Source organism: Ambystoma mexicanum, chromosome 4q (genome assembly GCF_040938575.1).
Source record: "Ambystoma mexicanum isolate Mex_15411 chromosome 4q, UKY_AmexF1_1, whole genome shotgun sequence".
NCBI classification, from domain to species: domain Eukaryota; kingdom Metazoa; phylum Chordata; class Amphibia; order Caudata; family Ambystomatidae; genus Ambystoma; species Ambystoma mexicanum.
Window position 1 is genome coordinate 1,077,370,517 of NC_090928.1, and position 26,684 is coordinate 1,077,397,200.

Sequence of the window (26,684 nt, forward strand, 5' to 3'; positions counted from 1 at the left end):
GAAAGTGGTCTCAGAAGAGGCCAAGGACATGCAACACAGGTAGGCAAATAATTATTTTGAATAGTGAGTTATGAAAAATGAATAAAGTGCCTTGCGCAGCTAATTGGTAATGTGTTAAATTTGACAAAGAACGTTTTGTTGACCTTATGGTACAGAAAGGCAAAGAATAGTCTGCTCTAAATTTAGTTGGAAGATTTTCCTTATAGTGCAAAGGATTGAAAGTCAACCAATCATAGATGGGGTTGTGAGCGAGGGAAATACGACACAGAACTATGAAAGCAGAAAGTATTTTTCATCGATTGTCTAAGTTGACTAATGACTGCAGTAAACATAACATATCGTTCACATTGTGATTTCCTTTCTAGACTAAATGTTGGATCACATGTGTTTGTCAAAATAACTGAATGTTTATAACATATTGTCTATCTAAGATAATTGTTTCAAGTTTGTGAGATTTCATAACTATACCATAAAGATGCACAATTCTGAGACTGTGTGGGAGTCTTTGTGTCATGCAGTGACTAAAAGAATGTGGAAATATACAATTACTACTACGTTTACTGGGCCGGCCGAAAATGCCGACTTTATTATTATTATTTTTTACCCCATTTCTCAGAATATATATGGGGTAAAGTAAATAAATAAATTTGGGAGGAGTATGGGGGTTTGCGGGAGGTTTCCCCCCTCATATATAGTCTGTGAAAAGGGGGTAAAAAAAGAAAATAAGTCGGCATTTTCGGCCGGCGCAGTAAACTGGGTCGCAATAATCACATAGATCCAAAGAATGTTACCATGACACAGTGCTAAGTCTGACATTGCCTAGTTGAAGGTCCTATATAATATGACATAGTGGGAGGGACAAGCAAATCTCCTTACACTATTTAAGGTCAAATTGTAACTTACAAATGTAGCTTATTTATTTCCAAAGTCTTAGATAATTGTATTGTGAATGTGCCATGATACTAAGTGTCTTCCAGGCTTAAACCTAGTTAATTAAAATATGCAATTCAATGGTGTTATGCTTGGGTGTGTTTTTGAACTACCCCAATTAAGTGTTGCTTGATTTATTTCTACATTCCCCATTAAAGCACATTGTTTAATTAAATAGCGCATCATCCTCCTTTACCGCAATAGTTTGTTTGTCATTCTGTAGGTTTGGTTTGTTCATATGACTGAGTTAAATCACTTCTTTACAGCCTGCCTTCTCCTGATCTCCAGCAAATTTTGCATCCACTGAATAAACCTTTGTTGGCAAGGATTGTGATTGAAGAGAGTATCCAAAAACCAAATGATATCCTTTTTAAGATCTAGAATAACAGATGGGGAATGAAGTCTTACTTTGTCTGGCACTTGCTTGTGTAAAGACTAGAATAGAGCAACAAAACCACCTATCTGCAGTGCCGGGGATGCTTTCCCCTGAGAAATCTCCAATTTTTAAGTACTGCTGCTTTCATACCAATATAAAAAGCTTTTATCTACCTATGCCGATTCACTTTGGTTTGCTGCTATTTGGCTTAGTGCAAAGCAGCAACAATTGCGTTATGAACATTCGGCAAGTACATCTGTGAAAAACTGTATCTTCAAATCTGTAAATCAGAAAAAAATATTCTTACCTTTTCAGCAATTAAAACCAACAATTGATTAACACTAGCACTGAAACTCATGGCGAAATTAAGGTAACCAGTGATTACATTGGAGGACAAAATAGAGACACAATAAATAAAGCGGCAAAAATAACTAAATAACTAAATACAGAAATAAAGAGGGTAAAAAACACTGCCAAGATGGAAAAATATCAAAATATTGGCAATAATATAGTATTGCAGGTTTGTGTTTAAGAGGGGGGAAAAACAAATAGACTTCAGTTAAAAAAAAGTGTAAATGGGTGGAGGAAATGTATTTCGACGTTTTGTCAGCAATACAATGACATATAACTGAACTGAAATGTAAATGTTGCAGCCATTATTTAATGGCAATCGAGCTAACCACCCCCTTAGAAAATACTGAAAACCTTTTTCTCTTTACATGGAACTCAAAAACAGCAATCACATATTTCTTAAGCAAAGAAACACCCCCTCTTGCTCATCGACATACGAAATTCAATTGTTGTGAAATGTTCAAGTTATTGGCGAGAAAATGCAGGATTCTGAGTTAAATATTTATTCAGAACATTACTATGTTTTCATAACATATTTACATATATAAGTATACATATGTATATAGAGTATACATACATGTTCATAGGTACATTGTAGTGACAAATGGTGCAGGTTCTGTACAACACATTCATCAACATGCCAAGATGCTCCTGCAGGGTCAGGATTCAAAGACATAATGATACCAAACTTGTCTTTGTTGTATTTGCTTCATCTTGTCATCAGCAGGGATCTATAATGCTGCGTAATAGCATCAAGTACACCTTCTGGAGCACAGACAGCGGTGCTTGTTGTGTGTGCCTGCTCCAACAGCATCTGGTCAGCGAAGGCAATATATTGGACATGGGAGCATTCTAACTTTGGAATAAATATAGTTAATGTGAACCTGGTGATGTGCAAATACAACACTCATCATTCAAGCGTCAAATGCTGGACTGAACAATTTATAGGTTACTTTTCCTGGATATATTATACATATATTATAACTTACTTTTTTAATGATTCATCTCATAAATGATAGCATGGACTGCCTAAAACAATGAAAACAATAGCATCAAGTTCTGGTCTTATACTCAATTTGAGCTCTAATTTCACTGTATTCACAGGGAATTGACCATGGTGGTGACCTTTATCAAGAGGTGCTTTATGCAGCTGAATTCTAGACCATCTATAGGACATTTTGTCTGGAGAACTGATGCTTGAAACCCCAAGGTAAGTGCATTTTAAAAGGTATGTGTACAGTAGGTTGGCACACTATTTGAGAAGGTAAATTTGGTTTGTCTTATCATTTGTAGCAAGGCAACAGATATTATCTGCAAATCCGTCCTCAGTCTCAAACGTCTTGTCAAACAGTTGTGGCAACTTTAGAGTTACTGCTGACCTGTGTCACTTTTGTTTCTATGACTCGTGTCTTCACAGTTGCTAGGGCAAGGCGCAGAAGACGCCTCCAATGGTAGACCTTGCTGTTGGTAGCCATAGTTGACATTCCCACATGGAAAATGGCGGAGCCTAAACAGCGGTACTTCCTGAACAGTTGAAGTCAGTGACGATGGCTCCAATAGTAGAGAGGCGATAGGTGGCTTGGTTGTCACAGCATCTGGAACAACAGTACATATTGCCTCATTTCCTGATGTCTTCTTCGTTGATGGCTGTTTTTCGAGAGAATTCTTTTTTGCTGTTCCTTTGTCAGCAAACCACGATCCATAGGTGGGATTCCAAAGATTGGTGGGTTTGTTCCTGGATCCTGTATTTTTGTGAATCTCATAGGGGTGGATTGACTGTGCATATGCCATGTTAATGTGGCCCTGTTCAAGTTCTTGTCCACTACTTGCTTGGCTTAAAGGATCGCAGGTTTGCAATTTCATCGGAGGGTTCCCATTAGAGTCTGCAGGAGGCAAAGCAGGTGGGGACGGCAGAGACTGTTCTTCGTTATTGACTTCTTGGTCAGATGAGACTAAAAGTGGTGCTGTACCTTCCGGATCCTCTGATCTAATTGGAACCTTTTCTTCCTCCTCAAACGCAGGACCATATTCCACAGGCAAAGCTGTATTGATTACATCTGGATCCTGCAAAGGCAATAATAATATATCAGACCTTTGCAAACAAAAACACTTTACATGAAAATAGTAATACAGACCTACATATACCCTCCCTCCAAGTATAAGCAGAAGTCTTCATAAAGGCACCCAAACTGTTGATGCTCTTTATTCAAAGAGTCAACCAAAGCACAATAATTATGTGTGATGTTAACCTCGTCTCAGATTGTAAGTGGTTTCCAAATGAAGTTAAACTATGACTTTGTCATTGGACAGCCACAATGTTAATCACTAGGTTTGTAAAGAGGTTCACCAGGTTCACCATAGTGCCCTAACAAGTGCGGGCTCACTTCTTATTAAGAGCAATATGGGGATTGCATTGGTGGTAATGTTAAAGAAAGGGCAAGGGCCCACGCTACTGTGTAGAAGAAAAATGTATCGACACAAACATTTGACGCCATCGTCTTACAGCGAGTTGACTTTTGAAACCAATTAAATTAAAATAAAAGGAGACTTTCTTTCTTGCTGAATTGGAAGGAAAACAATGAGTACACCCCACCAATTTAGACATTGGGCCTTATGTGGCCAAATTACATGTGCTACTTCCTAAACTGTACAAACCCTTTTAACTTATCAATTCACAATGTACACAAGTCCCATGTTGGAGGCCAGGGATTGGACTGCATGATGTTGGCCCCAGATGCAGTGTACTCAGGATCAACCATTCTTCCAAGCCCATCCCTATCCTGGTGCGTATCCCAGCCCTGTTCACTATACGACCCTTTTGCACCCTAAGAAATATGGTTCCCATGAAGGAAACACAGAGAACTGGAGGTGGTTCAAGATGCTCTCTGAGCATCCACTTAGGGAGCATGCACTTAGGTAAGTTTGGTTTGTTAAGAGGTAGAGATTTTCAAGTGATGCTTACGGCATAACCTGTGTGCCCTGCTGGCACTGCCCGGGCAACATACATCTCCAAACACGAGATTTTTACAGAGAGGTAGAATAGCAGAGACACCAACAGTCACAAGCAGCAGCAGGAATGGACGCTGTGCGCACACACTAGTTCCAACATGGCAGCTACATGTATTGTAGCCTTATTTCACGCATGCATGACAATTACAGCTGATTCCTATTAAGCAATTAGACACCCTAGACCCAATTCTACAGGGAGATTAAAAGGAAGCAAGAACAATTTGAAGTGTTATTCACGGTTGCTCAACTGTGCAGTCTGCAGGAGAGCGCTGCGGAACACTCGTGGATTGTTGGTGATTGACGGATTATTCCCTGGAGAAGCGGCAAACCCTTTTGGGGCTCAATTTACCTTCACTGGCAGTCTAGGGGCTCAGCTAGCAACTGTGCAACCAGCTGAACATTTTCAAATGGGAACGCGGCACGTCTGCGTGCGCTCCAAAGTGTGCTCAAGTGTGCAGTTCACTGCTCTGTCAACTGGTTGACCATTGTTTTGATCATAGGACCTAAATGGTGAGGGCTAAAAATAGCTTGTAATATTTTTTTTTCTTTTTCAAATTGCGCTGTGCCCTGGTTTCTTTCCTCGTGTTCTGTCGGATGAGGAAACAGTAATATCAAACAATGCAAGTGAGCAAGGTCATGGAGATCTGCCTGCTGAAAAACGAACAACTCAATCCTGGATATGTCACCACATGTTTTGGTAGACACAGAATTATCAACTATCTGTAAACTGCAGTTCGAATTTATTTTGAGTGCAGTAAGTGTCAAAATACACTTACATTTTTAGGAACATTTAAGACATACAGAGTATAGTACCTCAGTTGAATAATTCAAATGGTAAATATTTGAAAAACCAAATTCTTGTGTTTGAACATTCTCTAAAGGTTCCTTGGGAAGGAAGCTAGAGAATTTAGTGGAGTCATAATCAGGTAAATCACCCATTCGGTGTGGGCACAATCAAGAGTTGAAAAACAACATATATAACATGTCAACACGACAGTGTTTCAGCCATTTTGTGATGAGCTAGGTGAGCTCTAATGGTGTAGGACTTCAACAGGACAAGAGTTTCTTGGGAGTGGAGTATCCTATGTGGTCGGGTCCGAAAAGCACATTGGCTTGAGGCGTGGAAGTGTCCAAGGACACTTCAAGAAGATGGAACGTTCATCTTAAGCAAACGCGGTCATTCCTCTAGGGTCTGTGGCAATTAGTCAACAGGTCGGGGTAAGAGTGTGCTATGATAGGGACGTAATGGTAGATCGCATAATGCATCTGCCTGCTAGAAGGGGTCGAGAGCTATATCAGTAAAAATATTTTAGATTTGTTTGCTTGGAAAAAATCATAATAAGAGTCATCGGTATGATTTAGAATTGGCTATCAAAAAAGAGAGATGATGGCTGAAATTTGGCGGTTTAGGAGACAGAATTTGGATACTGGGGTATTAGTAACTAAGATACAAAAGCTGAGGTTGAAGTACAAGAACTGGATAAGAAGGCACTGTGCAAAGTTACAGCAACGTCAAACGATGTTGTCAATTTTTGGCAGATAAAAAAAACACATATTATGGTCAACACCAATCACAATTATGCACTGTATCTGAGGACGATTGGGTAACGCATATAAGAAAATGTATACGCTTTGGCAAAATCCAACAGTAGCCACTGTACCGTTCAGTCAGCCACTCAACCTAATACTGGAGTGATTGTAATTACTTTAGAGAATGTGTATGATGCCATTAAAAGGGACAGCAATTCTAAGGCCCCGGGTACCAAAGCATCTGTCTAACAGAAAATTAGGGTGAACCCAAACTTTTGGGCAGGGACCTTATACTTGTCATTTAAAGGCATATTGTGGGAGGGGTGCTTTCCTCCCATGTGGAATACAGTCTATATTATTCCAATTAATAAAAAAGGTTTACGGTCAGAGCCCAATCATTATCAACCTATATCAATATTAGATGCAGGCAGTAAGATATTTGCATCTCTACTCTTAGTTCATCTGGAGAATTGGGCATCTGCTACTAGACTCCTGAAGCCCTCTCAAACAGGGTTCAGAAAACAGCAAGGCACTTACAAAAATGGATTCATCCTGAGATGTTGTCTGGAATATGCATGGTCAAATAACCCACTTAACATCCACGTTGCGACAAAAGACTTAACATCAGCTATGACCTAGTCTCTAGAAATGTATTATGGCAAAAACTTCAAAGATTGGGTGTAAAGACTGGATGGGGGGTATCTGTATCTCTGCCCTCTACATGGTAGGGTAAAGGCACAGGACACCCCAGCCAGGGCTCTCAATTTCGTAGCAATGGGCGAGCAGGCAGGCTTAAGCTTTCAGGAAGTCATGCAGGCAGGTTCTTAAGTACAGTGAGACCCAAGCCCCTACGAAAGAATGTCCACACACTATGTTAGGGGATAACACAGCTTCTTTATATAAAATAAGATTCTTTCCTTGCCATGCTGACATTTAATAAAGCACTGTTAGTCTGGTAAAAACTTTGGACTGTGTTTTGCCTCTGTGCAGAGAGTCACCAACGACTTTCTCTGCTGTTCTTGGGAGTGCACTCCACTGGTTAAGCTTTTCCCGGTTCCATTCTGCTTCTGGGAAATTGGTTTTCCCCCCTTTTTTCGAATATATATATATATATATATATATATATATATATATATATATATATATATATATATATATATATATATATATATATATATATATTTAAATAATAACACTTTGTACTTGGAAATACTTAGTGAACAAATGGCAAATATATACACTCTATATGGAACCACACAATACTTACATTCAGTAATAGATGCACAAACTGCAGACAGAATGTGAATTCTTAAGTGAGATGTATCAGCATAGAATAAGGAAGAAGTGGAGGTTAGTTGTGAACAGTGTCAGAGTGCTTTCTTTAGACCAGATATGCAATTCTATGTGAAGATCCCCCCAACCTGCAATGGAAACGATAGGGAATAATTTGTCGTTTACAGCCCAGTCCAATAATGTTCAATAACCTTCTGTTTTCTTTAAATGGTTCTACCACCTCAAAGGGACTGAGAGCCCAGAGGAAAACAGGATCCAAGACGAATCTGGGACCCCTGGATGACTCCTGAGGCTAGAAGATGCTCTTCCTCATCACAGTACCTTTGGTGCCTTGGCAGGCAGGCGAAGTGGCAGAGTTTCTCAGTTTCACTCGACGATTCCCTCCGATGATGGGCCCCCTTGAAAGAAGGAGCCACTGGGATGCTGAGAACATGGGAAAAATGGAACCAAAGTCTTTCTGAAGTGCAGCAGTTTCACTCTTTGCGGTGCTCTACTTTGGTCAATGATTTCTCTGACTGTAAAAGTCCTGTGAAGATGAAACTTGCTGTGGGCTCCTTAAACGCTTGGCAGATGAGAATAAGACCCCTGGGACTCTTCGATGACTTCTGGCATTGACAGGTGCATAGGTCACTTTTGGTGTTGGGTTTCGGAATATCGTGTTTTTCCACCTTTCGGTTCTTCGGTGCAGCAGCCGCACCACAGACCTCTGGATGGCTTCAGGTGACCTGGACTCGACCTCTGGAGTGGACAACGGACCATCACCAAGTCTGGACCCTCGGGACGTCTTTGTTAGCTTCTGGTGGCGGGAAACCCACCGACGGAACGTCCTCTGTACTCAGCGACTCTGAACTCTCTCCGGCAGGATAAAGTGGTCAGTGATGATGGCAAGTATGTCCCTTGAAATGTTCTTAGGCAGTTTGGAACTTTTGCAGCTCCAGGTGACAGCAACGGCTTCCAGCGGTCATGAAACGCACCTCCGGAACCGGAGCGACACCATTAGACTACTTCGACTCGAAATATCAGGGCACTCCTCTTCAGGACTCACAAAGACCCCTTCTCCGGACAGCAGGCACTCAGGATTGGCTTCCAGGGTACTTCTGATGAAGAGTAGCAGGTTGCACAATAGTCCTTCATAGCTCATGGAGAGGTCACCTTTGCATGCCCTCTCTTGATCAGCCCTTGGAAGAAAACAGCAGCTTTTGGATTACATGAAGAAAATGCAGCAGCAGACATCTCCTCCAGCTGGGCTTCAAGGAACAGCTTCTTCTTGCTTCAGCTTCGACATCAGCTTCTGAACAAATTGGTGAGTGAGAGTTCCCCTGTTATATACATTGGTTCCCATTCACTCAGTCTGAGCCAGTCTCAGTCAACCAATCGCGCAGAAGGGCATTCATGCAGGCAGGCAGCCAATCAGGCGCACAGGCATTAAGGCCAATCACTCCACCCAGACACCCATAACAAAGAATGTGGATTGGGGTAAGTACCCAGCCTTTCAGCACACTCCACTGCATTCATGTCAGTTTCAGTCAGGGCTGTCTCAGTCATTGTGTCACACAGCGAAACCAGACACCCATAACACAGAAAGTGAGTTCTCTCCAGACTCCATTCACACAGGTCTCACCCCTAGGGTGTACCCACAACACACATCCTCTGGGAAGGCTCCAGTCAGTCTGCCAGGAGGCAGCCGCTGAGCCATTTATGGTATTTCCACCCAACAACCCCTCAGGAAGAAGGAAAGAGAGACAGGGCACACCAGGACTTTGGGGAAACAAGTTAAAAGGCAATGGAAACCAAGAGGGCCTTCCTTCAAGAATCCATTGATTATTATGGCAGGGCCTGGGTGCCCCGAAAATGAAGGACACTCAGAGACACTGCCATGTCAGCATGCAGCTGCCACCAGCCAATACCCTGCTTTTTGGGCAACACACCAGTGCCCAAAAACACACATAAAGGGTAGAAGGGTGGACCCCCACCCCATGGGTGCCCAAAGGGTATACCATGGGTGTTGTTCACCAAAAGGAAAGCACGAAGGCTCTAAACTGGAGAAAGCAGATAACATTTTTTACTTAGGTTTTCCAATCACTGGGAGCCCAGGGAAAGCACACATTATTGCTTATTTATGTCAAAAAGCTGCCGTACTTGTTTATCAGAATGGATTTATAAAAAACAAACACTGTAAATATTTGCATGTACCATTGATTAAGTTATGTATTGGGACGGTCGTCCTGAAGTTCAAATATGATATTGAAGTCCTGCAGTTATGGGTGTTGGACATTTTGAGTAAACCTGAGAGCTTCATTTGGTGGAGCGTACTGAACATTCCAAACGAGGTCCCTGCAGCTGCTATCCTTTACGAGCTTGGGTTAAGTTCCTTGCGTGTCAAGGCCACTTGGAAATATTTGCCCTTTTTTTAAATAAGATTTTAAGCCCTTTCCCTAGAACCCTGTTTGAAAAGGTTAATGGGATGGTCTTATTTGGTCGGGCAAGAAAATTAATGATTTTAAGGATTATTGTGTTAAAGCATTAGATGATATTTCATTGACCATAGAAGACCTAAGAGACACTCCACACAAGGTAAAGGTGGCCCTGTTTGGATGGCACTGGTGTGTCACAGTGAACTGTTTCCATGAATATGTTGCTGTGAAACAACGTTCTCAAGAACACAAACAGCTAGGGGTATTGGCACCTCACTTTCGTCTCTTGCCCCGTCCGAAATCCAGATCCAACCTTTCTAGGTTAAGATGGAACCTATTACCCAGTAAGAAGACTTTTTTGAGATATAAGAAAATCCTACCACAGGAAGCTTCCTGTAGGTTTTGCAGGAATTAAAAGGAATTGGAAACTCTTGAGCACATTATCAGCTCACCTATTTGGGTGATGGTTCTACCTCACTTGCCTTGGCAGTTTTGCGTTTTATGAATTGTTTGAACTTGGAAGAAATGTACTATAATGGAAATTCTTGTTTTTAACTCATCAATTATTGACTTCTTCTTAGTGTATATAATATTTTCTTTTCTTCCCCTTCTTATTATGGAAATTTTAAACGATGAAATTAATGTTACATATTTTGTTTGTGATATTGTTTAGGTTAAAATCTGTTTCTTAGTCAATATACATTAAAGAAAAACAAATTGAAATATGGTGATAAAGTTTGCAGGTTACAGCATGGCATGGCAGCAAACAGTAAACATACTGGGGGGGATGACTGTTAATTACTCGAGGGCTCGGGGTCGTCGTCTGTAGGCAGCCTCTTGTGACCGCTTGCAGGTTTTCTCATGGTTGACAGGATGGACTGGAGGAAACTGGCTAGCATTGGGACAGTGTAGGACAGTGTTGGGCATAATCCATTAGTGCACAGAGGGATAGCCCATTAGATTGGGCGAGGCAGCCTAGATTCCCATTATTCACCACTAGAAGGATCCAATAAGGTTGCCCACTATTACCTATCTTATTCTAGAACAATTTGAATCAAGTGTCTGAGCAAGGTAGGTGTGATCCCCAGAACTTAATAAGGCTCTGTATCATATGCTCCTATATGTGAATTCCCTCCGGTCGCACCTATCCCCAGAGACCTACAAAAGAAACTACAGATGGCCAAAAAGGGTTATAACATGTGTGCCTGGTAATAACCTTTGTCAACACAGGAATATCAGTGTATCAGCCTGCACACGTAGAGGCTATCAGCTGATTTAAATTGAAAGTATATAACCCATACTGTCTATTCCATGAGGGCATTTAGTGGCGGGAAACAATTCTTTGCTTGGGCGAGAAGACTTTTTTTTTCAGCTGGAAGATATAGAGTATTTCACACCATATGTGATAGACAGTCATTTCCAATTCAGTGTTCAGAATTTGAATGGGTGAAAGAGGCTCGACTACCAAACTAAAAAGGGTCAAGCATGGAGCATGCAATGTTTAGTAATGTTTATTAATAAAATGAATCCATTGAATATTAGCATAAATGCAATGTGCTGTACATCTTACCTGGGTGCAGTAGTCAATTCTCTCCAGCATGATGGCAAAGTTCGGCCTGTCCTCTGGCTGATGTTGCCAGCACTGGGTCATAATTCGATATCTAAAACCCACATAATCAAAAATGAAAGGAAAGAGAAGCATAGCTTTAGGGGAAGATTATTACAACTACAGAAAAATGACATACTTAGCGTGAGCCCTCTTGGTGTCGACTAAAAAAATAAAACACTTTGCTTCTAAATCAAAGTATTCTCCATAACAAACGACCACATCAAAGGACATATCTGGTTCGGTCAACATATCTGGGGTGGGAGAAAGGCGACATAGGAGTCCTAGTGCTGAGCATTGTGAAATACAACAGGCCACTGCGGTTAAACAGAAGATATCTGCCAGCCTGTGCAAGGGTACCAGTGCCACTGCAGTGATGGTCTTTTCTGTGGTAGGGTCAGAGGGTGAAAGCCTAAGTGTGTTCCCAGAGTTCACAAGATTGGAAGTTTGCAAAAGAAAATGGCAGCGTGAGTGGCCGTGAGAAGGATGGTTCATGGAAATGGCTGTAACAAAGTCAGCTTGAAACAGTAGGGCCTCTGAACGCTGGCACAACTTACAGTTTCTGCTGTTAAAATATAGCAATGCCAGTCGCTTTCAGATGATGTCATGTGCCAAAATCTGCCATATCATTCAAACTGAGAAAGTAGGGGCTTGGTGTGTTAATACAAAGTGAGAATCTCTCAATGTTGGTTTCTTTCCCTAACTTTGCTGTATTTGGTGGATGCTTTTGAGCGTATTTTAGATGGGTTAGCAGTGACCCTTCGGCTCCTTGTGCTTCTCCATGATTAAGACTGGTGCGAATGGTGAGAATGAGAACGTCCCCAATGCTCACGTTCCACTCCCTTTGTCAGCTCCCTGGCAACTTTTTGTCCCGAAAGTGAAGGGGATGACCAAGCACATCTCTTCACTTAGGGGGCACAAGATATTTATCATGGAGGGGTCGTACACTTATGGAGCAATACCTTGGATTTTTTATGAGGTATTTCAAACCCATAACCATGAGGTATTTAATGGCTGAAGGCAATACCTCAATAGTGAGTATAGTTGGAGAAGACATGCTGTATTCGGAATGACACATGTTGTTTTCACGATTGCTGCCTTCTTCATAATGATTCCTCCACCATAGGCTGTCACTAGTGTGATGCTTGAACTATAGAGTGTCAGGCTGGTGATGGTATAATCCCATGACCAGCCTTGAGGAACATACACACCAAGGCTTTAACCTTTTCTGAAGAACCCTCATCCCACCGGTTTGGCTTCTGTTGCGCCACCGTTCCAGTGGAGCAGAATGCTGGTCTATATATCCTTTATCATGGCCCATGCCTCTGAATGTCCATCGCAGCTGGGGTAGAAACAGGCACATACCAGCCTTGTGTCTGGCTCTTCATGGCGTGGCTGGAAATTTCCCATCCCCACTGGTGCAAAGACCTTGGCCTGTGAAGGAACCAATAGGCCAAGCCTCCCTGGGAGAAGGGGCAGAGTAGAGAAGTGGCTAAAACATGTTCCCCAATGCTAGTCTCATATCTGGGGTCTTTCTGACGTGATTCAATGTCCCATCCCGACTGGTGCAAAGACCTGGGCCTGTGAAGGAGCCAATAGGCAAAGCCTCCTTGGGGGAAGGAGTAGAGAATGAGGCCAATATTTGAGCTGTGGATGAAAAGATATGAGAATGATGGTAAGTTGGATGAGGTGGCTGGGAAGGAAAAGTTGAATAAGGAGCAGAGGAAAAGTAGAGGGAGAAGGGGATGAGGGAGAAATAAAGCAAGAGGGATAATACAGGGAGATAAAGAGCGGGACAGCTGAGGGATGGGATAGAGGGGCTTTCCGGGGATCAATGGGGATTGCGTTGTTTGTTGAAGGGGAGAGACTTCAGTCCCTTCCTGAAAGTGTAGGGAGGCATGACCTGACATATGAGCAAGTGCCCATCCAAACAGAAGGAACTCAACACAATAGTCTTTGAGTCGTCCTGCACCTTTGTAACTACAGTGTATTGACACAAGGTGGGTTTAATGTATCAATGATTTGCAGGCAATTTCATATCCTGCATAAGCTTACATTAACACATCTTTATATGCACAGGCAATCAAAGTTCACCGCGAATCCCACAACCTTTCATGCATTTTATCCGTCCTCAGGCAAGCTATTTTTTGGGAGGAAAAGAAAATTCAATAACCCTATTCTCTTGCCTTCAAGCAACTAACCAAAATGAACACATTGCAATTCTCACACCTAGCAGAACCTATCGTTCACAGAACAATCTTATGGGAGCCAACAGCGTTTCCAATGGAATCTCTTGGCGTTTGTTTGAGGTTTCCGTCGTCGTTATACTATGTTTACTATGTGTGACTCTGTGAAGACCAGCGGGAGGCATCAACCTTCTATTACACTCACAAAAAAGTGTCAGCAGAAAATGCCACAAATCTCATCTAAACTCAAAATGTGTAAATGACAAGCAAGAGGTACTCAAAGGATGTTGCAGTCAATCCTGAATCGGTCTGCACTGTGTCGTCTAAAATGGTGTTTATGTATATTTTCAGTGTGTGTTAAAACATGAAATGGTTATAGTAAGGCAATCACAGTTAACATACATTTCCCAACACAAACAAAAATCAGTAGATTCTATGGAGACGCTGATTGTTCCCAGAAGATTGCTTGATGAATGGCTTGTAATTATAGGTAAGTGCAATTATTGCATATGTTGCGGTTTGTTGTTTGTTTTAAGTTGTTTGGACAGTACGATTGAATGTATGTTTCGTCCATAAACAGGGAACAGGGAGGTGGAGTTTCTTCATGGGCACATAAACAAGTGTTCCGGAAAACTAATTTGTTACATCTAATTGAGAACCCCACAACCATCACTAAGGCATGGATGTGTAACCTTTGGCTCTCAAGGTGTTTTGGACTACATCTCCCATCAACCTCAACCAACATAGTCTATGGTGATGGATCATGGCAGTTGTAGTCCAAAACATCTGGAGAGCCACAGGTTGTAGACCCCTGCACTGAAGAACCTGTGAAAATGATTAAAGAAGACTACTCTGAATGGTTTATACATGATATTCTCTGCAAAATCCATGGCCACACGTCTGCTGAAAGTTATTTAGTAAGCAGTCCATCTGTGGTACAGATCTGTAATTAGACTTGATTGAACGGTGAGTCAAGAAATTACTATACCCCAAATTCCGACTAACAATATGTCACCTTGCTAATGTCACTATGAAATGGTGGCTTGGGCGAAAGCCCTTATTGCATAAAGTTAATGGAAGAGGAGATCCTTTGAGAATTTAGATTTTAAGGCACACCTGCCAAACTGGCTCCCTATAAGCGCTTTCTTAGGATGGCCTGCAATTTATTTCATTTAGCTGCTGTACGCGTTCTGCACAAGGTCAAATGTTTTATTATTGTGTTAGAATTTATTTTATTTTGGGTGCAGTGTTTAATACGTTGCCATTTATTTGCACGTGGCTTCATGGATCAAAGATCGAGAAGACACTTAGAGTACCTTCTTAGTCCATATGAAGGAAGATGAAACACTTTCAAGAGTTGTGGGGTGCTGGCTGATGTTCCCGCAGATTGTTTGTGACATTATGTGCATCTGAATATGGGTAAATGAATAGTTCAGCAAGATATAGATTTGCCTACAATTCATCAATAAATTCGTTTTGGAGACAATCCCAGTGTGACAATAAACTGTAGTTACCAGAGGGCAGGACAAGTGGAACCGTACCAACCCACTTTTCTATTTGTTAGGTAAAATATGATCTAATATGAACGAATGACCATTGCACTGGAGAGCGGGATAGGCCATCCTTCCCCTGAGATGGGGATGGGGTGGAGATAATGAGAGCAGTGAGCGCTGCAGCATCAACTGAGCCTCAACATCAAACATGCTGACTGAAGTTCTTCTTGGACCTTAATCAGGGGGTGGAATGCAGACCATCCACCCTCATCTTAAATAGCCTCCAAGTGATGCAGATTCCTAAAGGCTGGGGGTTTATCTTGCGGATCAAATACATCTGGTCATTGTGACTTACTGGCAAGTCTAGTTGCCTCTTCAGTGTCTCCATTTCAGAGTCCATGTTTCAATTTACAAACGCACATAGTCAAATATTTTAAATGCATGGCAGGGTGGGGTACATCAGATTGGGGATTTCAGCGTGTGAAGTTCTGTGGGTTTTACACCAGGGAGCCTTACCGAGTGTGAGCTGAGCCTCTTTGCAAATGGCACATTGTTTGACCTGCGCTAGGCTTGGGAAATCCAGGGGTGCCTGGGAGACCAAATACTCGACACTCTTTTGTGCTATATGAGGACATTAACTGCACTGATGGCAGCACCTGCGTGTGTCAGGTGAGATCACATGTGCCCAGTAATCACAGAACACCCGTTTTTGTGGATTAGCCTCAGGCCCACGTCTAATTTTGTCATGTCTCTCGAATTTCCTACTATTTTCAAAATTGTCATCCCAACTCAGCTGTCCAGTGCGCCCTACATTTTGTCAAGTCGCCAAAACAAGGATTTATACCACATTATGACGTCTACTTTCTAGAAGCCGATGCATTTTTTCACACACTACTCTGCAAAGGTTTAAGCTAGTTGGGAACTCACCGTCAACCATAACAGACAGGTGCTCCAGTGAGGAAGCTAGTTTGTGATATCTCGCTTCTTCCCTCCTTTTATTTACACTGCTAAAACTCAAAGTAAAGTAGGCAATTATTAATCCACCCATCATTTAATCCAACTCCCACTCCAGAGTTTTCTATTTTCCAATTGTATCGCCTGGTTTCGCATAAGGATACATCCTGGTACGCGAGGCACGATGGCTACTATTTTCAAGTCCGTTGCTGTACTTTTTATGTGCGGGATAGGGTCAATTATGTTCTTTCCCCCATGTTCTTTATCCATGGGAAGTATAGCCGGCAGGGGTATGGTTTCACAAACTCTCGCTGGATTGGCACCGATTAAAATGGCTAAATTGAATCCGGGTGGGTATGATCTTAATTGGAGTAGTTCACTTGTGCCTGGAATTCTGACGCATCTTTTCTGGGACTGCGTTAAGGTCTGTAATTTTTTTGTGGGGTGTATATGATCATCTAGATTTGGTTTTGGGTTCCCAAAGAGCACAATCCCCTATTTCGGCTTTTTTAAACTATCAAATTGATGAAAAAGATTTTTCAAATCATCAAAAACGATGGATATGTAGAACTTTGATAGTTGCCATTGAACACATATTAATGGTTCAGAAGGGGAGGGTATGCCCGCAAATAGACGACTGGCTTGTTGACATGTCCTTACTTTCAACGTAAGTACAAATACATTCTAACCGTAACTTTATGATAACATCGTGGCCAACTTTAATGAGCTACCTTAAAGGACTAATGGAGGTCCACTATGAAGTTCACTGTCACCATTTCAAATATGGTCGTGCATCTTTGTCTTTTGTTTCCCCAATGTGTCACTTAAATAGTTGTGCAATTACTTCTAGTTTAAGTGATTTATTGTGTTTATATTGGGAGGGGGTCAGGAGGAGTTACTGTATAAAGGTACATTAGGATTAACCGAAATATGTGCTCATGTCGGGAACAACGCTGCATGTGTTTGCTCATACAGTACTCACACTCTTGCCTGCTAGAAGCATGATGCTTGTTATAAAGTAACTAAAATCGTAACCATCCTCTGATTTCAGACTAAAAAATCCATAGATTTAAATGAATATATATACGAATAATGATGACTATTTCTGTAGTACAAACTGCAAACTCATTTATCGCTGGATGCTAACATTATATTACCGGACTCAGTGATACTCATTTTAGCGAACTGTACATCAGGAAAGTTGAGTTAGTTGAAATGCTGTGACTCTCAGGATGATGGGATGATCACCCATTAATCTATCAAGTGATTAGGAGTCGAGAAGGGCAACATGTAAGGGATTTATTTTGTTCAATTTAACCTAATGTAAACCGAGATTTGAGGTGTCTATATGGGTGAGTGATGATTGAGTAACATCAATAGTACCCAGCGAGGGACAATTAGATTGTTACAAACGATCTGATTGGCCCTCGCCGGGTCATCACCAGCCCGACAAAGCGCCGGTCTCCGCCGCATCCCCTAGTGTTCCTTTCGCAACTGCCCACCGTGGAAAGGGAGAACGGACTACATGTAGTCCCTTCGCCCTGTTCCTTGGCAGCCATCTTTTTTGTAAATGGACTCCCAATTCAATGTCCGCCATGGAAAGGGAAAAGGGACGTGTTCCATGGCGGCCATCTTCTTTGTTTTCTTTTCCATTTTTTTTCTTTTTGCATTGCCGCCATGGAAAGGGAAAAGTGACTACGGATTGTCCCTTTACTCCGTTCCATGGCGGCCATCTTTTTTCCCCTTCTTTATGTGAATTGTGAAATGCTGCAGTTTCACAACTAAAACAAAGACACTATTAGTACCCTTGATGGGGGAGGGGGATTACTGTGTCAGGTCATGCCCCGCAGACTTCGCTAACAGCTTCACTCGGGCCTGTAACTAGGGCCCCGGGACATTACCTGACGCAGTAATCCCCCCCCCCCCGGCTCGGAGCCTATTGCTTAAATGTTGTGTTAAGCCCCTAAATGCATACCATGCCTGCATTTTATCTCGATCAAAGCATTATTTAAAGGTGTAATATACCACTTCACATGGTGCTCCTGTTTCCACGTGCACTAAACATAGACGCCACCAATCATTTTTCTTCCTTTCTCAAAAACGTTCATGATGACTAATGTTTTGAAATAATTGACAAAAACCTTCATGGATTATTATTAATTGTGTAACAAATTGTATGTTAGTTTGAGTCGGATTGTATTTACTGTGCTTGTCTTAATAAATCAGTGAAAGTTATCAGTATGCATTTTTAAATTATTTTCAAGTGAATAATTCCTACACAGGCCCAGGGCAGCTTTTGGGTGGGTCCATCCTTCCTCCACTCGTGACGAATTCCAGAACCTCCTGGTTACTTTTGCTGGGGTACGGCATGTACCCGAGAGAGAATATTTCCCAAAGCAGCACCCCGAATGACCTAGAAAAGAGAGCAGAGGCGTGTCAAACGTCATAGAGCATTAACAACAGACGCTTCTGTACAGGCCCCGTTTCCAACATTGCAAAGGCAGAGATCTGAACTAGTAAAGCTGCTGAAAGGTTTGACACTGTTCATGCTTGCAGCTCCAGGCAACCTGATTGGTGCTCCACCCCACGGGGCTAGCAAGGGTTATTATAGTCCTAGAGTTTTTCCTTTGTCCTGGCCTTTTAGCCAAAATATGCATGCTGTATCTTCTAAGTACCTTTTTCTATTTGTGTACGGGTCTATAGGTCTGGATAAAGACATGTCACCCCCAGAGGCCAGTTATATAAAGAGCTGCCTGCTTCCTCGAAAGCTAAGAAAACTATAAATACCCCCAGAACCCCAATAAGGTAGGATCAAGGAGTTAAGGCGTGGCAACTCATAGATATTTCTCTACTTTAGAAAACAACTTTGAATTTTTCACCTTAATACTACAGGTCGGTATCGAGGGCCTGGTTTTTCATGGAACCCTGCGCTTTATTTCATGCAGTGTTTTTTTTTAAGGCACCTTTTGCGGTAGTGATCAACTTTTCTCAGTCCGAAAAGTGACTTTAAAAGTGGCAGAACGCAAAGAATAATGCTTTGAATTGCTCAATCAGTAGAACATCCCAAACGATTGCATTAGAGTACAGATAGGGAGAAATGGCATATGAGGAAGGACACAAAGCTTGAAGGTGTTGTTTGGTTATTTGCCCACCCATTGACTGCCCATGGCCATGCTTATCCTTATGGCCATTCCCACCCAGTTCCCACCCCTTCCCACCCAAAACACCTCCCCATGTGAACTCATTGCGCTCTCTTTAAACAGAACTTACCAATAAACCTTGTGCTTGAAGGGCCTGCCAGTGTTTTTTAATGCAGTCTTCTGAGAGTTAATGGGGGTAACTGTTTACCAGCACTTTTACCGGACTGGCAAAGTATGATTCTTCTGGAACACACTTGCTGGAATTAGCGGCACCAATCCCACCCCATCCAAAATGACCTTACTGGTAATAACGGCAGTGAAAATATCGGCACCGCTGGAAATCTGTGCCGGTAATACCAGCACAATGGTATCTCTGGCACATTACAAGCACAGATTGCCAGTAATACTGGCAGATTTTTGCTGTTAATACCGACAAAACCAAGGCAGGGATAACATCACCTCAGAGCAGCCAGTAAATGGATGCAGATGAGGGAAATAAGGCCACAGGTGCACCCATTCCACCCAGGTGCACCCAATGTACATAGGAACAGTACTTAAGGCCCACACCTTCCCCAAGAACACTTTCCAACACAACAATGCTGCCACACATTGCCGCTATCATGGACCAGGTGCTGCTCCAGCACCAGCAGTGGTGGCAGGAGGCCAGGGAGAGAAGCAGGAACAATGCTGCCACACATTGCCGCTATCATGGACCAGGTGCTGCTCCAGCACCAGCAGTGGTGGCAGGAGGCCAGGGAGAGAAGCAGGAACAATGCTGCCACACATTGCCGCTATCATGGACCAGGTGCTGCTCCAGCACCAGCAGTGGTGGCAGGAGGCCAGGGAGAGAAGCAGGAACAATGCTGCCACACATTGCCGCTATCATGGACCAGGTGCTGCTCCAGCACCGGCAGTGGTGGCAGGAGGCCAGGGAGAGAAGCAGGAACAATGCTGCCACACATTGCTATCATGGACCAGGTGCTGCTCCAGCACCAGCAGTGGTGGCAGGAGGCCAGGGAGAGAAGCAGGAACAATGCTGCCACACATTGCCGCTATCATGGACCAGGTGCTGCTCCAGCACCAGCAGTGGTGGCAGGAGGCCAGGGAGAGAAGCAGGAACAACGCTGCCACACATTGCCGCTATCATGGACCAGGTGCTGCTCCAGCACCGGCAGTGGTGGCAGGAGGCCAGGGAGAGAAGCAGGAGGAGGATGATGACGATACAGGCGATGCAGGTGTTGAGGCGGAAGCGTGCTGTGTACCCTCGCACAAAGGACGCACCCTGGGCCCTCACAGACAGCCAGATTATTACCCTGTACTACCTAAATAGGGAGATCATTCATGACCTCCTGACCCACATCCAGGAGGACATTGGCATCAGGACAGCCATACCATCGCTGCTGAAGCTGGTGTTGGTCCTGCACTTCCCGGCCAGTGGCACATTCCAGCACTACATAGCTCAGCTGCATTGCATTTCACAGCCTGCCTTCTCCAGAGTGTTGGTGCAGGTACTGGAGGCCCTCCTGCGCTATAGGGGCCAGCACAATTCCCTCCCCACCACCCTGGCACAGCTCAATGTCACCAAGGTCCGGTTCTATGCCATTGTGGGCATGCCCGATGTGGTGGCAGTATTGGACTGCATGCACGTAAAACTGGTGCCCCCTGCCGCCTCAGAGTAGGTCTACAGGAACGAGAAGCAGTTCCATTCCCTCAATGTCCAGATGACCTGTGACACCGACCTGACCATCACGCACTGTTGTGCCCAGTTCCCAGGATCAACCCACGACCCCATGGTCCTGCGGTACAGTACCCTGCCAGCTTACAGGGTGCATTGCAGAGGACAAAGGACCTGGATGTTGGGTGAGTACATGAACATTTACACCTACATTGTAGCATAGTGGGTGACGGGCAAAGGGGGGAGGGACTAGTCACAAATGCATGTCCGGCAAACACCCAGTAAATGCAGGACCAACCAGCCCACGCCTAAATTGACAGGCCCCAACATACAGGAGTTGCACATGATTGGAGATTTGGCAGTCACTGACCAAACCATTTCAAACCCAAAAGGACATCCACATTTAATGCACTACAGGTACCAGAATGCAACATTCTGCCCCTCGAATGCCAGATAATCTGTAGACTAGGCCACCTAGGTTTATGAGATGTATGTCCTAGTGAGACATGCATGCACAGACTGGCTGTTGAAATTCCGCTGTCACAGGCAACACCACTGCCGTTCATCGTTACTCACACATGTGTCCTTACCCCTTGGAGGTGACTCAGGATACCCGCTGCTTCCATGGCTGATGACCCCTCTGAGGAATCTCCAGATGCAGGAGGAGATGGGATACAACAGGGCGTATGTGAGGACTAGGTTGACCATCGAACAGACCATCGGGCTCTTGAAGGCATGTTTCAGATGCCTACACTGGTCTGGGGGTGCGTTCATGTACAGGCCAGAGAAGGTGGGGCAGATAGTCTTGGCCTGTGCAATGGTGCATAATATCTGCATCCGACGCAATATAACCCTGCCCCGCAGATCTGAAAATTCCTCCACCAGAGGATGATGCTGTCGATGCAGCGCCAACCAGGCCCATGCACATGCGCATGGAGGCCAGGGATGGGCACATGGCCCATCAAGAACTCATCTGAGTACACCTTTCACTCTGCACTTCCCTTGCACCTTACTGCATATGATGCACACACACACAATAAATACTTACACCAAAATAAGGAATGTCCACTCATTGCTTCAAGTGAAAACTGTGTATTGAAAAATAAATGCAAAATCCAACATCCTGTGTCCCACTCCCCACCACACCCTCCTTACCCCAGAGCCCCCCTTCCCCACACCCCCTCTCCACAGCTCCCCTCAGCACCCCCTACCTCTCCCCCACACCCTTCTCCTCACATCCACCTCCCCACACACACCCCTGCACCACCACACAACCCTTCATGCACAGACCCCTTCCCCTCCCTACACACACCACTCCCCAAACACCCCATAGTCACAAAGTAAACCAAAGTGTTATGCCAAGTGTCATTTGTGCTGCCTCTTTGTCACAGGGCTCTTGGCTGGCTGAAGAAATCCGCTGGGAGCGTCGCCTTGGGCTGCTCTGGTGTGAGCGCCCAGGGGTAGTGATGGTCGGTGGCGGGTCAGACCCCTGGGCAAGTGCTCAATAGTGACGTGCAGGCTGTGTGAGAGGGACTCTTACATGGCTGAGATCCTCTCATTCTCCTTGCGGACCCCTTGGGCCAGGATGAGTTGGGCAGTGGTGGTACGGCCTTGTGCCTGTGCACTCCTGCGACTGCTGGCCTGGATGCACTCACGCAGCAGCCTCAGCTCATTTAGCTGCTGCTGGGCAAGTGTCATCATCGCCCCATGCCTGTCCTCCATTGCACATAGCTGCGCATCCATGTCCTGGATGCTGGGCAAGAGTAGAGGAGGGGGGCTGTGCAGTGTTGCTGGGCTGAAAGATGGGGTCAGGTAGGGGGTGTGGTCGTCCTCCTCCTCCGGGTTGTACTGCCCACAATGAATTGGTGGCTGGTGTGCCCATGGTGGTGTGGAGTGCACAGGAGGGATGGTGGGGCCACTGACCACAGGTGTGTTTCTGGCAGCAGCTCACGGCGGTGGTGGCACAGCTGGTGGTGGTGGTAGTGCTGGCTCATAAAGTGGTAGTGGCATTGGCGCAGGAGATGGTGTTGGTGCTGGGCAGGCGGTGCCGGTGGTGGACTTGCAGCCTTCACAGGTCTGCCAGCACGTGCTGGGCCTGACAACGACACTCCAGAAGTGTTGCTGTCAGAGGATGCGCCTTTTGGGGTGAGATGAGCATGCTGTTAGTCTTCTGGGAGTCACATCTGCAGACTTGCATTACACTCATGCTACATTGTGGGTGCCCTGTTATTGCCATGCTGTTTCTTTGGTCTGTTTTCTCCAATGTGTGCTTCTATATGTGAGTGGTGGGAGTGCACATTGACTGTTGGTCTGCCAAGGTGACTTCTTGTTGCGTGTGTGGTGGGCCTACGATTCCTGTCCTGTCTCCCTTGGCACACATGGGCGCTCGTCATGTGTCCATGTATAGGACAGTACATTTTGTCTATGGTGCTTATGCATGGCTACATCTGCCTGCAACCCCTGGCATGTGTGAGTGATTGGGACATTAGCTTTGACTGACACGTGTAGGACCTGTTCCCTTGCCCGTTTGGTGTTTATCTGCCTGGGAATGCATGTATTTGAACTCAACATTTGCATTTAAATGGTCTTTGTTATACTTACCACCATTGCATTGGGTCCCAGCTCCAGCTTCGGCTGCCCCGACCGCTTTGGACCCTCAGCCGCCAGTCGTCCCACCACTTGTGGCAGTCCCGTAGTCTGTGTGGGACAGTCCCCATGTCAGAGACCTTGTTGGCCACCTCCTGCCAGATGGTTGTTTTCCTTCTCTGGCTTGTCCTGCGGTTGTCCGCCCAGAATAGGGCCTCAGCATTCATCACCACAGTGTCCATGAGTGCATCTTGCTCCGGCTAAGCAAACTTTGGCTTGCGGAGCCGGATCTCTGGGACTCTCGATTTGCCACTCCCAGGCATATCTGCACTTTCAGTTGGGCAAATGGTAGCAGAAAGTGGGGGATTTTAAGTGGATTAAGTTTTAAGATGGCTGCTGGTGAGCTTCCTGTTCCTGCAGTGATGCTATTTCCGGCACCAGGGATTCTGGCAGTTTGGATGCCGCCATCAGTATTTCTGGCACATTTCTGCCATAAACACCAGCGCATTGCTGTGGACGCCGGTAATTCCAGCGTGCCAGTATTACCGTTTCTGGCAGAGCGTGTGCGCCTGCCTGAGGACCTATAATGTGCTGGTAATTCCAGCAGTCAGCCTGCCCGAGCGTGTAATACTGGCACGCCAGGATTACTGGTGTCTTTGCAGGAAACTTATAATGAGGGCCAATGACTTAATTGGTGTTGTGATGGTGCTACTGGTGTAATAAAGATGTATTAACCAGGTCTGCCTTAAGCCTCTCGGTTTATAAGCACTATGCGCATCCTTCACTGAAGTCCTGTTAAAAACAAGCACTGGCAAAGCCAACAATTTTGGCATGTGTTTAAATATTTGGCATTTGCTGAGCACTGCTATTAGATGCCCAGTTACGCACACCATTTTGCACCTGCTACCATCAATGGCCAGTTAATGCTACTACAGCAGTGCCTGGCAAGTGCCTTTCACATTCCTATACAAAAGGCCCAAACTGTTGGCATCGCTAATGCTTGTTTTTCCGTGCCTCCACTGCACAGCACAGCTGCCTCTGAGAGTCTTCACCTCTCTATTAAAGCAGACATTCGCCTGAGGAAAGATGTCCCCCCCTGACCTGCTGCCGATGGTCCCTAGCCACTTGGCTTTCCGACACACCTGATTATCTCTGGACACTATTTTGAAAGCGAGAGGGTTAGTGCAACCTGGCATCAGCTGTTGTGCAGTATTATAGAGTTGGAGCCTGACTGATAAAGCTCTTAGAGAGGGGCACAGTTTGGTCACGCAAAACAATCTTTAATTATTCGCAAACATCCACCAACAAATGAAGCTGCTTGAAATTAAATAGTTTGAAAAGAGGTGCTATAATTAGGCTATAACAACATTCAATTAAACCCCTAAGTAAAATGCATAATACTTTAATGGGAATATCCAACTGGGTACGCCCTCTCCCAAATTCTGCAATGAAACCTGATCAGCCCAAGAACAAAATGACTGGACTGGCTACTTGAAATCATTAAAAAAAACTGCCAAACATCCAGACAAGACCACAAGAGATTTCTATTTAAACAATATTTTAGCTGTTTGGGTAACAACCAAATAACTCCCCCACCTTCCCCGGCCCAGCTCGTCGAAACACAATGCCCACCAGAATCTTCTGAGACCAGGTCATCACACAAGAACAGAATCAACAAACTAACTACAACAAAAGGTATGATTGAAGCCACCGAAGGAACTGGAAAAGGGGGACTTAATGAACTGGACAACCCATACCACAGTAAAATCATCATCATCATAAGCTTTTATTCGGAATAAAACCATCAAGCTTCCCAACAACCAATACAAATTACGAAAAAGACAAAAACACGTAAATAGAAATATAAAAGATACAATAAAATAACATAAAATGCAAGCCATATAAATCGTGCGCAGCTATGGACCCTGACAGGGGCACTATCCTATGTTAACACTTTGCTCCTATGTTGCCATGCTCTAGACATGTAACGTGCTGCTGCGTAAATACCATTTACAGATAAACACTGACTTAAAAACAACAGTGCAGAAACCACATGACGAAGACCACAATCTAAAAATATTGGTCACAGGTAAATTCGTCTCCATCGTATCGTTTCTTTCGCATGTCAGGATAAAATGTACCAAAGTTTCTTTACAAAGTCCACACAGTGGGCATCTTGCAGAGGCATTGACTCTCCAAGATGAAGTAAAAGCCGCCAGGGGTAATATTCCAAGTCTAAAACCTATATACAATGATCGCTCTGAAGGCGGGGCCACAATGTCCAGATAAGCCGTCAAACTATACTCCGTTCTAAACTCTGGGCCCAATTATAGATTTGCCTCATCCACTAATAGATTCTCGCGATCTCTCTGATTCATACTTACTTTAAGCTGCTTCATTTCCTGAGTGGCCCATGGCTTTTCCCAAAGGTCAGGCCTATCTAAATTCAGAAGGATTGCTTTAACATGGGCAAACCATTTCAAGTTATTTTCTCCATTTGAACCCAGGATATGAGCTAAGCCTTCACAATACTTTTCCAGACCCTTGGTACTCCATGCTCTAAGCCAATATGATAAAAGGTGGAGCAATGTAGAGGGAGCACTAGCTGCAAGAAGCAGTAGTTTAAAGAAATATATATTTTCACAAGAGTTTAGCTTATCAGAGTTTGCAAAACCCCAGAGTTCAGCACCGTGTAGTGCGGCTGGCAAGGCGTGTTTGTGAAGCAAATCCAGGGCTGCAGAAATGGACTCACTACCATGTTTGAAATAAAAAAAGGACAGGATGCCACCACTATACTTCTCCAATGTGACCACTGATTCGGAAGACTGTACTCCCTACCCACCATTGTCTTGCAAACGCACGCCAAGGCATTCGAATTGGGCCACTTTTTTGATAATAGTGTCACTAGCAACTATAGCTATAGATCTATTTTTGGAAAGAGTAGGCCTAAACACCATCACGTTTGATTTGTCAGATTTCCAATTTAAACAAAGGGACTTACATTTGCTCTGGAAGATAGATAAAGATGTCTTAAGGCCTGTGGGGGTAGTAGCAAGCAGCACAGCATCATCCGCATAGAAAAGTGTGGGGTATTTATCACATGCCAATCTCGGGGGGTCTTGGCAAAATCAATACCACTGC

General features: G+C 44.2%; 1 protein-coding gene across 1 annotated transcript in view; it reads right to left on the reverse strand.

Moving 5' to 3' along the window:
• Window positions 1-2,152: 2,152 nt before the first annotated feature.
• ALK (ALK receptor tyrosine kinase) overlaps window positions 2,153-26,684 on the reverse strand; it is a 3,554,133-nt gene continuing 3,529,601 nt past the window's right edge. The window contains exons 27-29 of the mRNA XM_069608653.1: window positions 18,421-18,555; window positions 11,474-11,564; window positions 2,153-3,721 (exon numbers count right to left, since the gene is read on the reverse strand). Of these exons, the coding sequence (XP_069464754.1) occupies window positions 3,026-3,721; window positions 11,474-11,564; window positions 18,421-18,555 (922 nt within the window). The 3' untranslated portion in view covers window positions 2,153-3,025. The remainder of the gene's footprint in view (window positions 3,722-11,473; window positions 11,565-18,420; window positions 18,556-26,684) is intronic.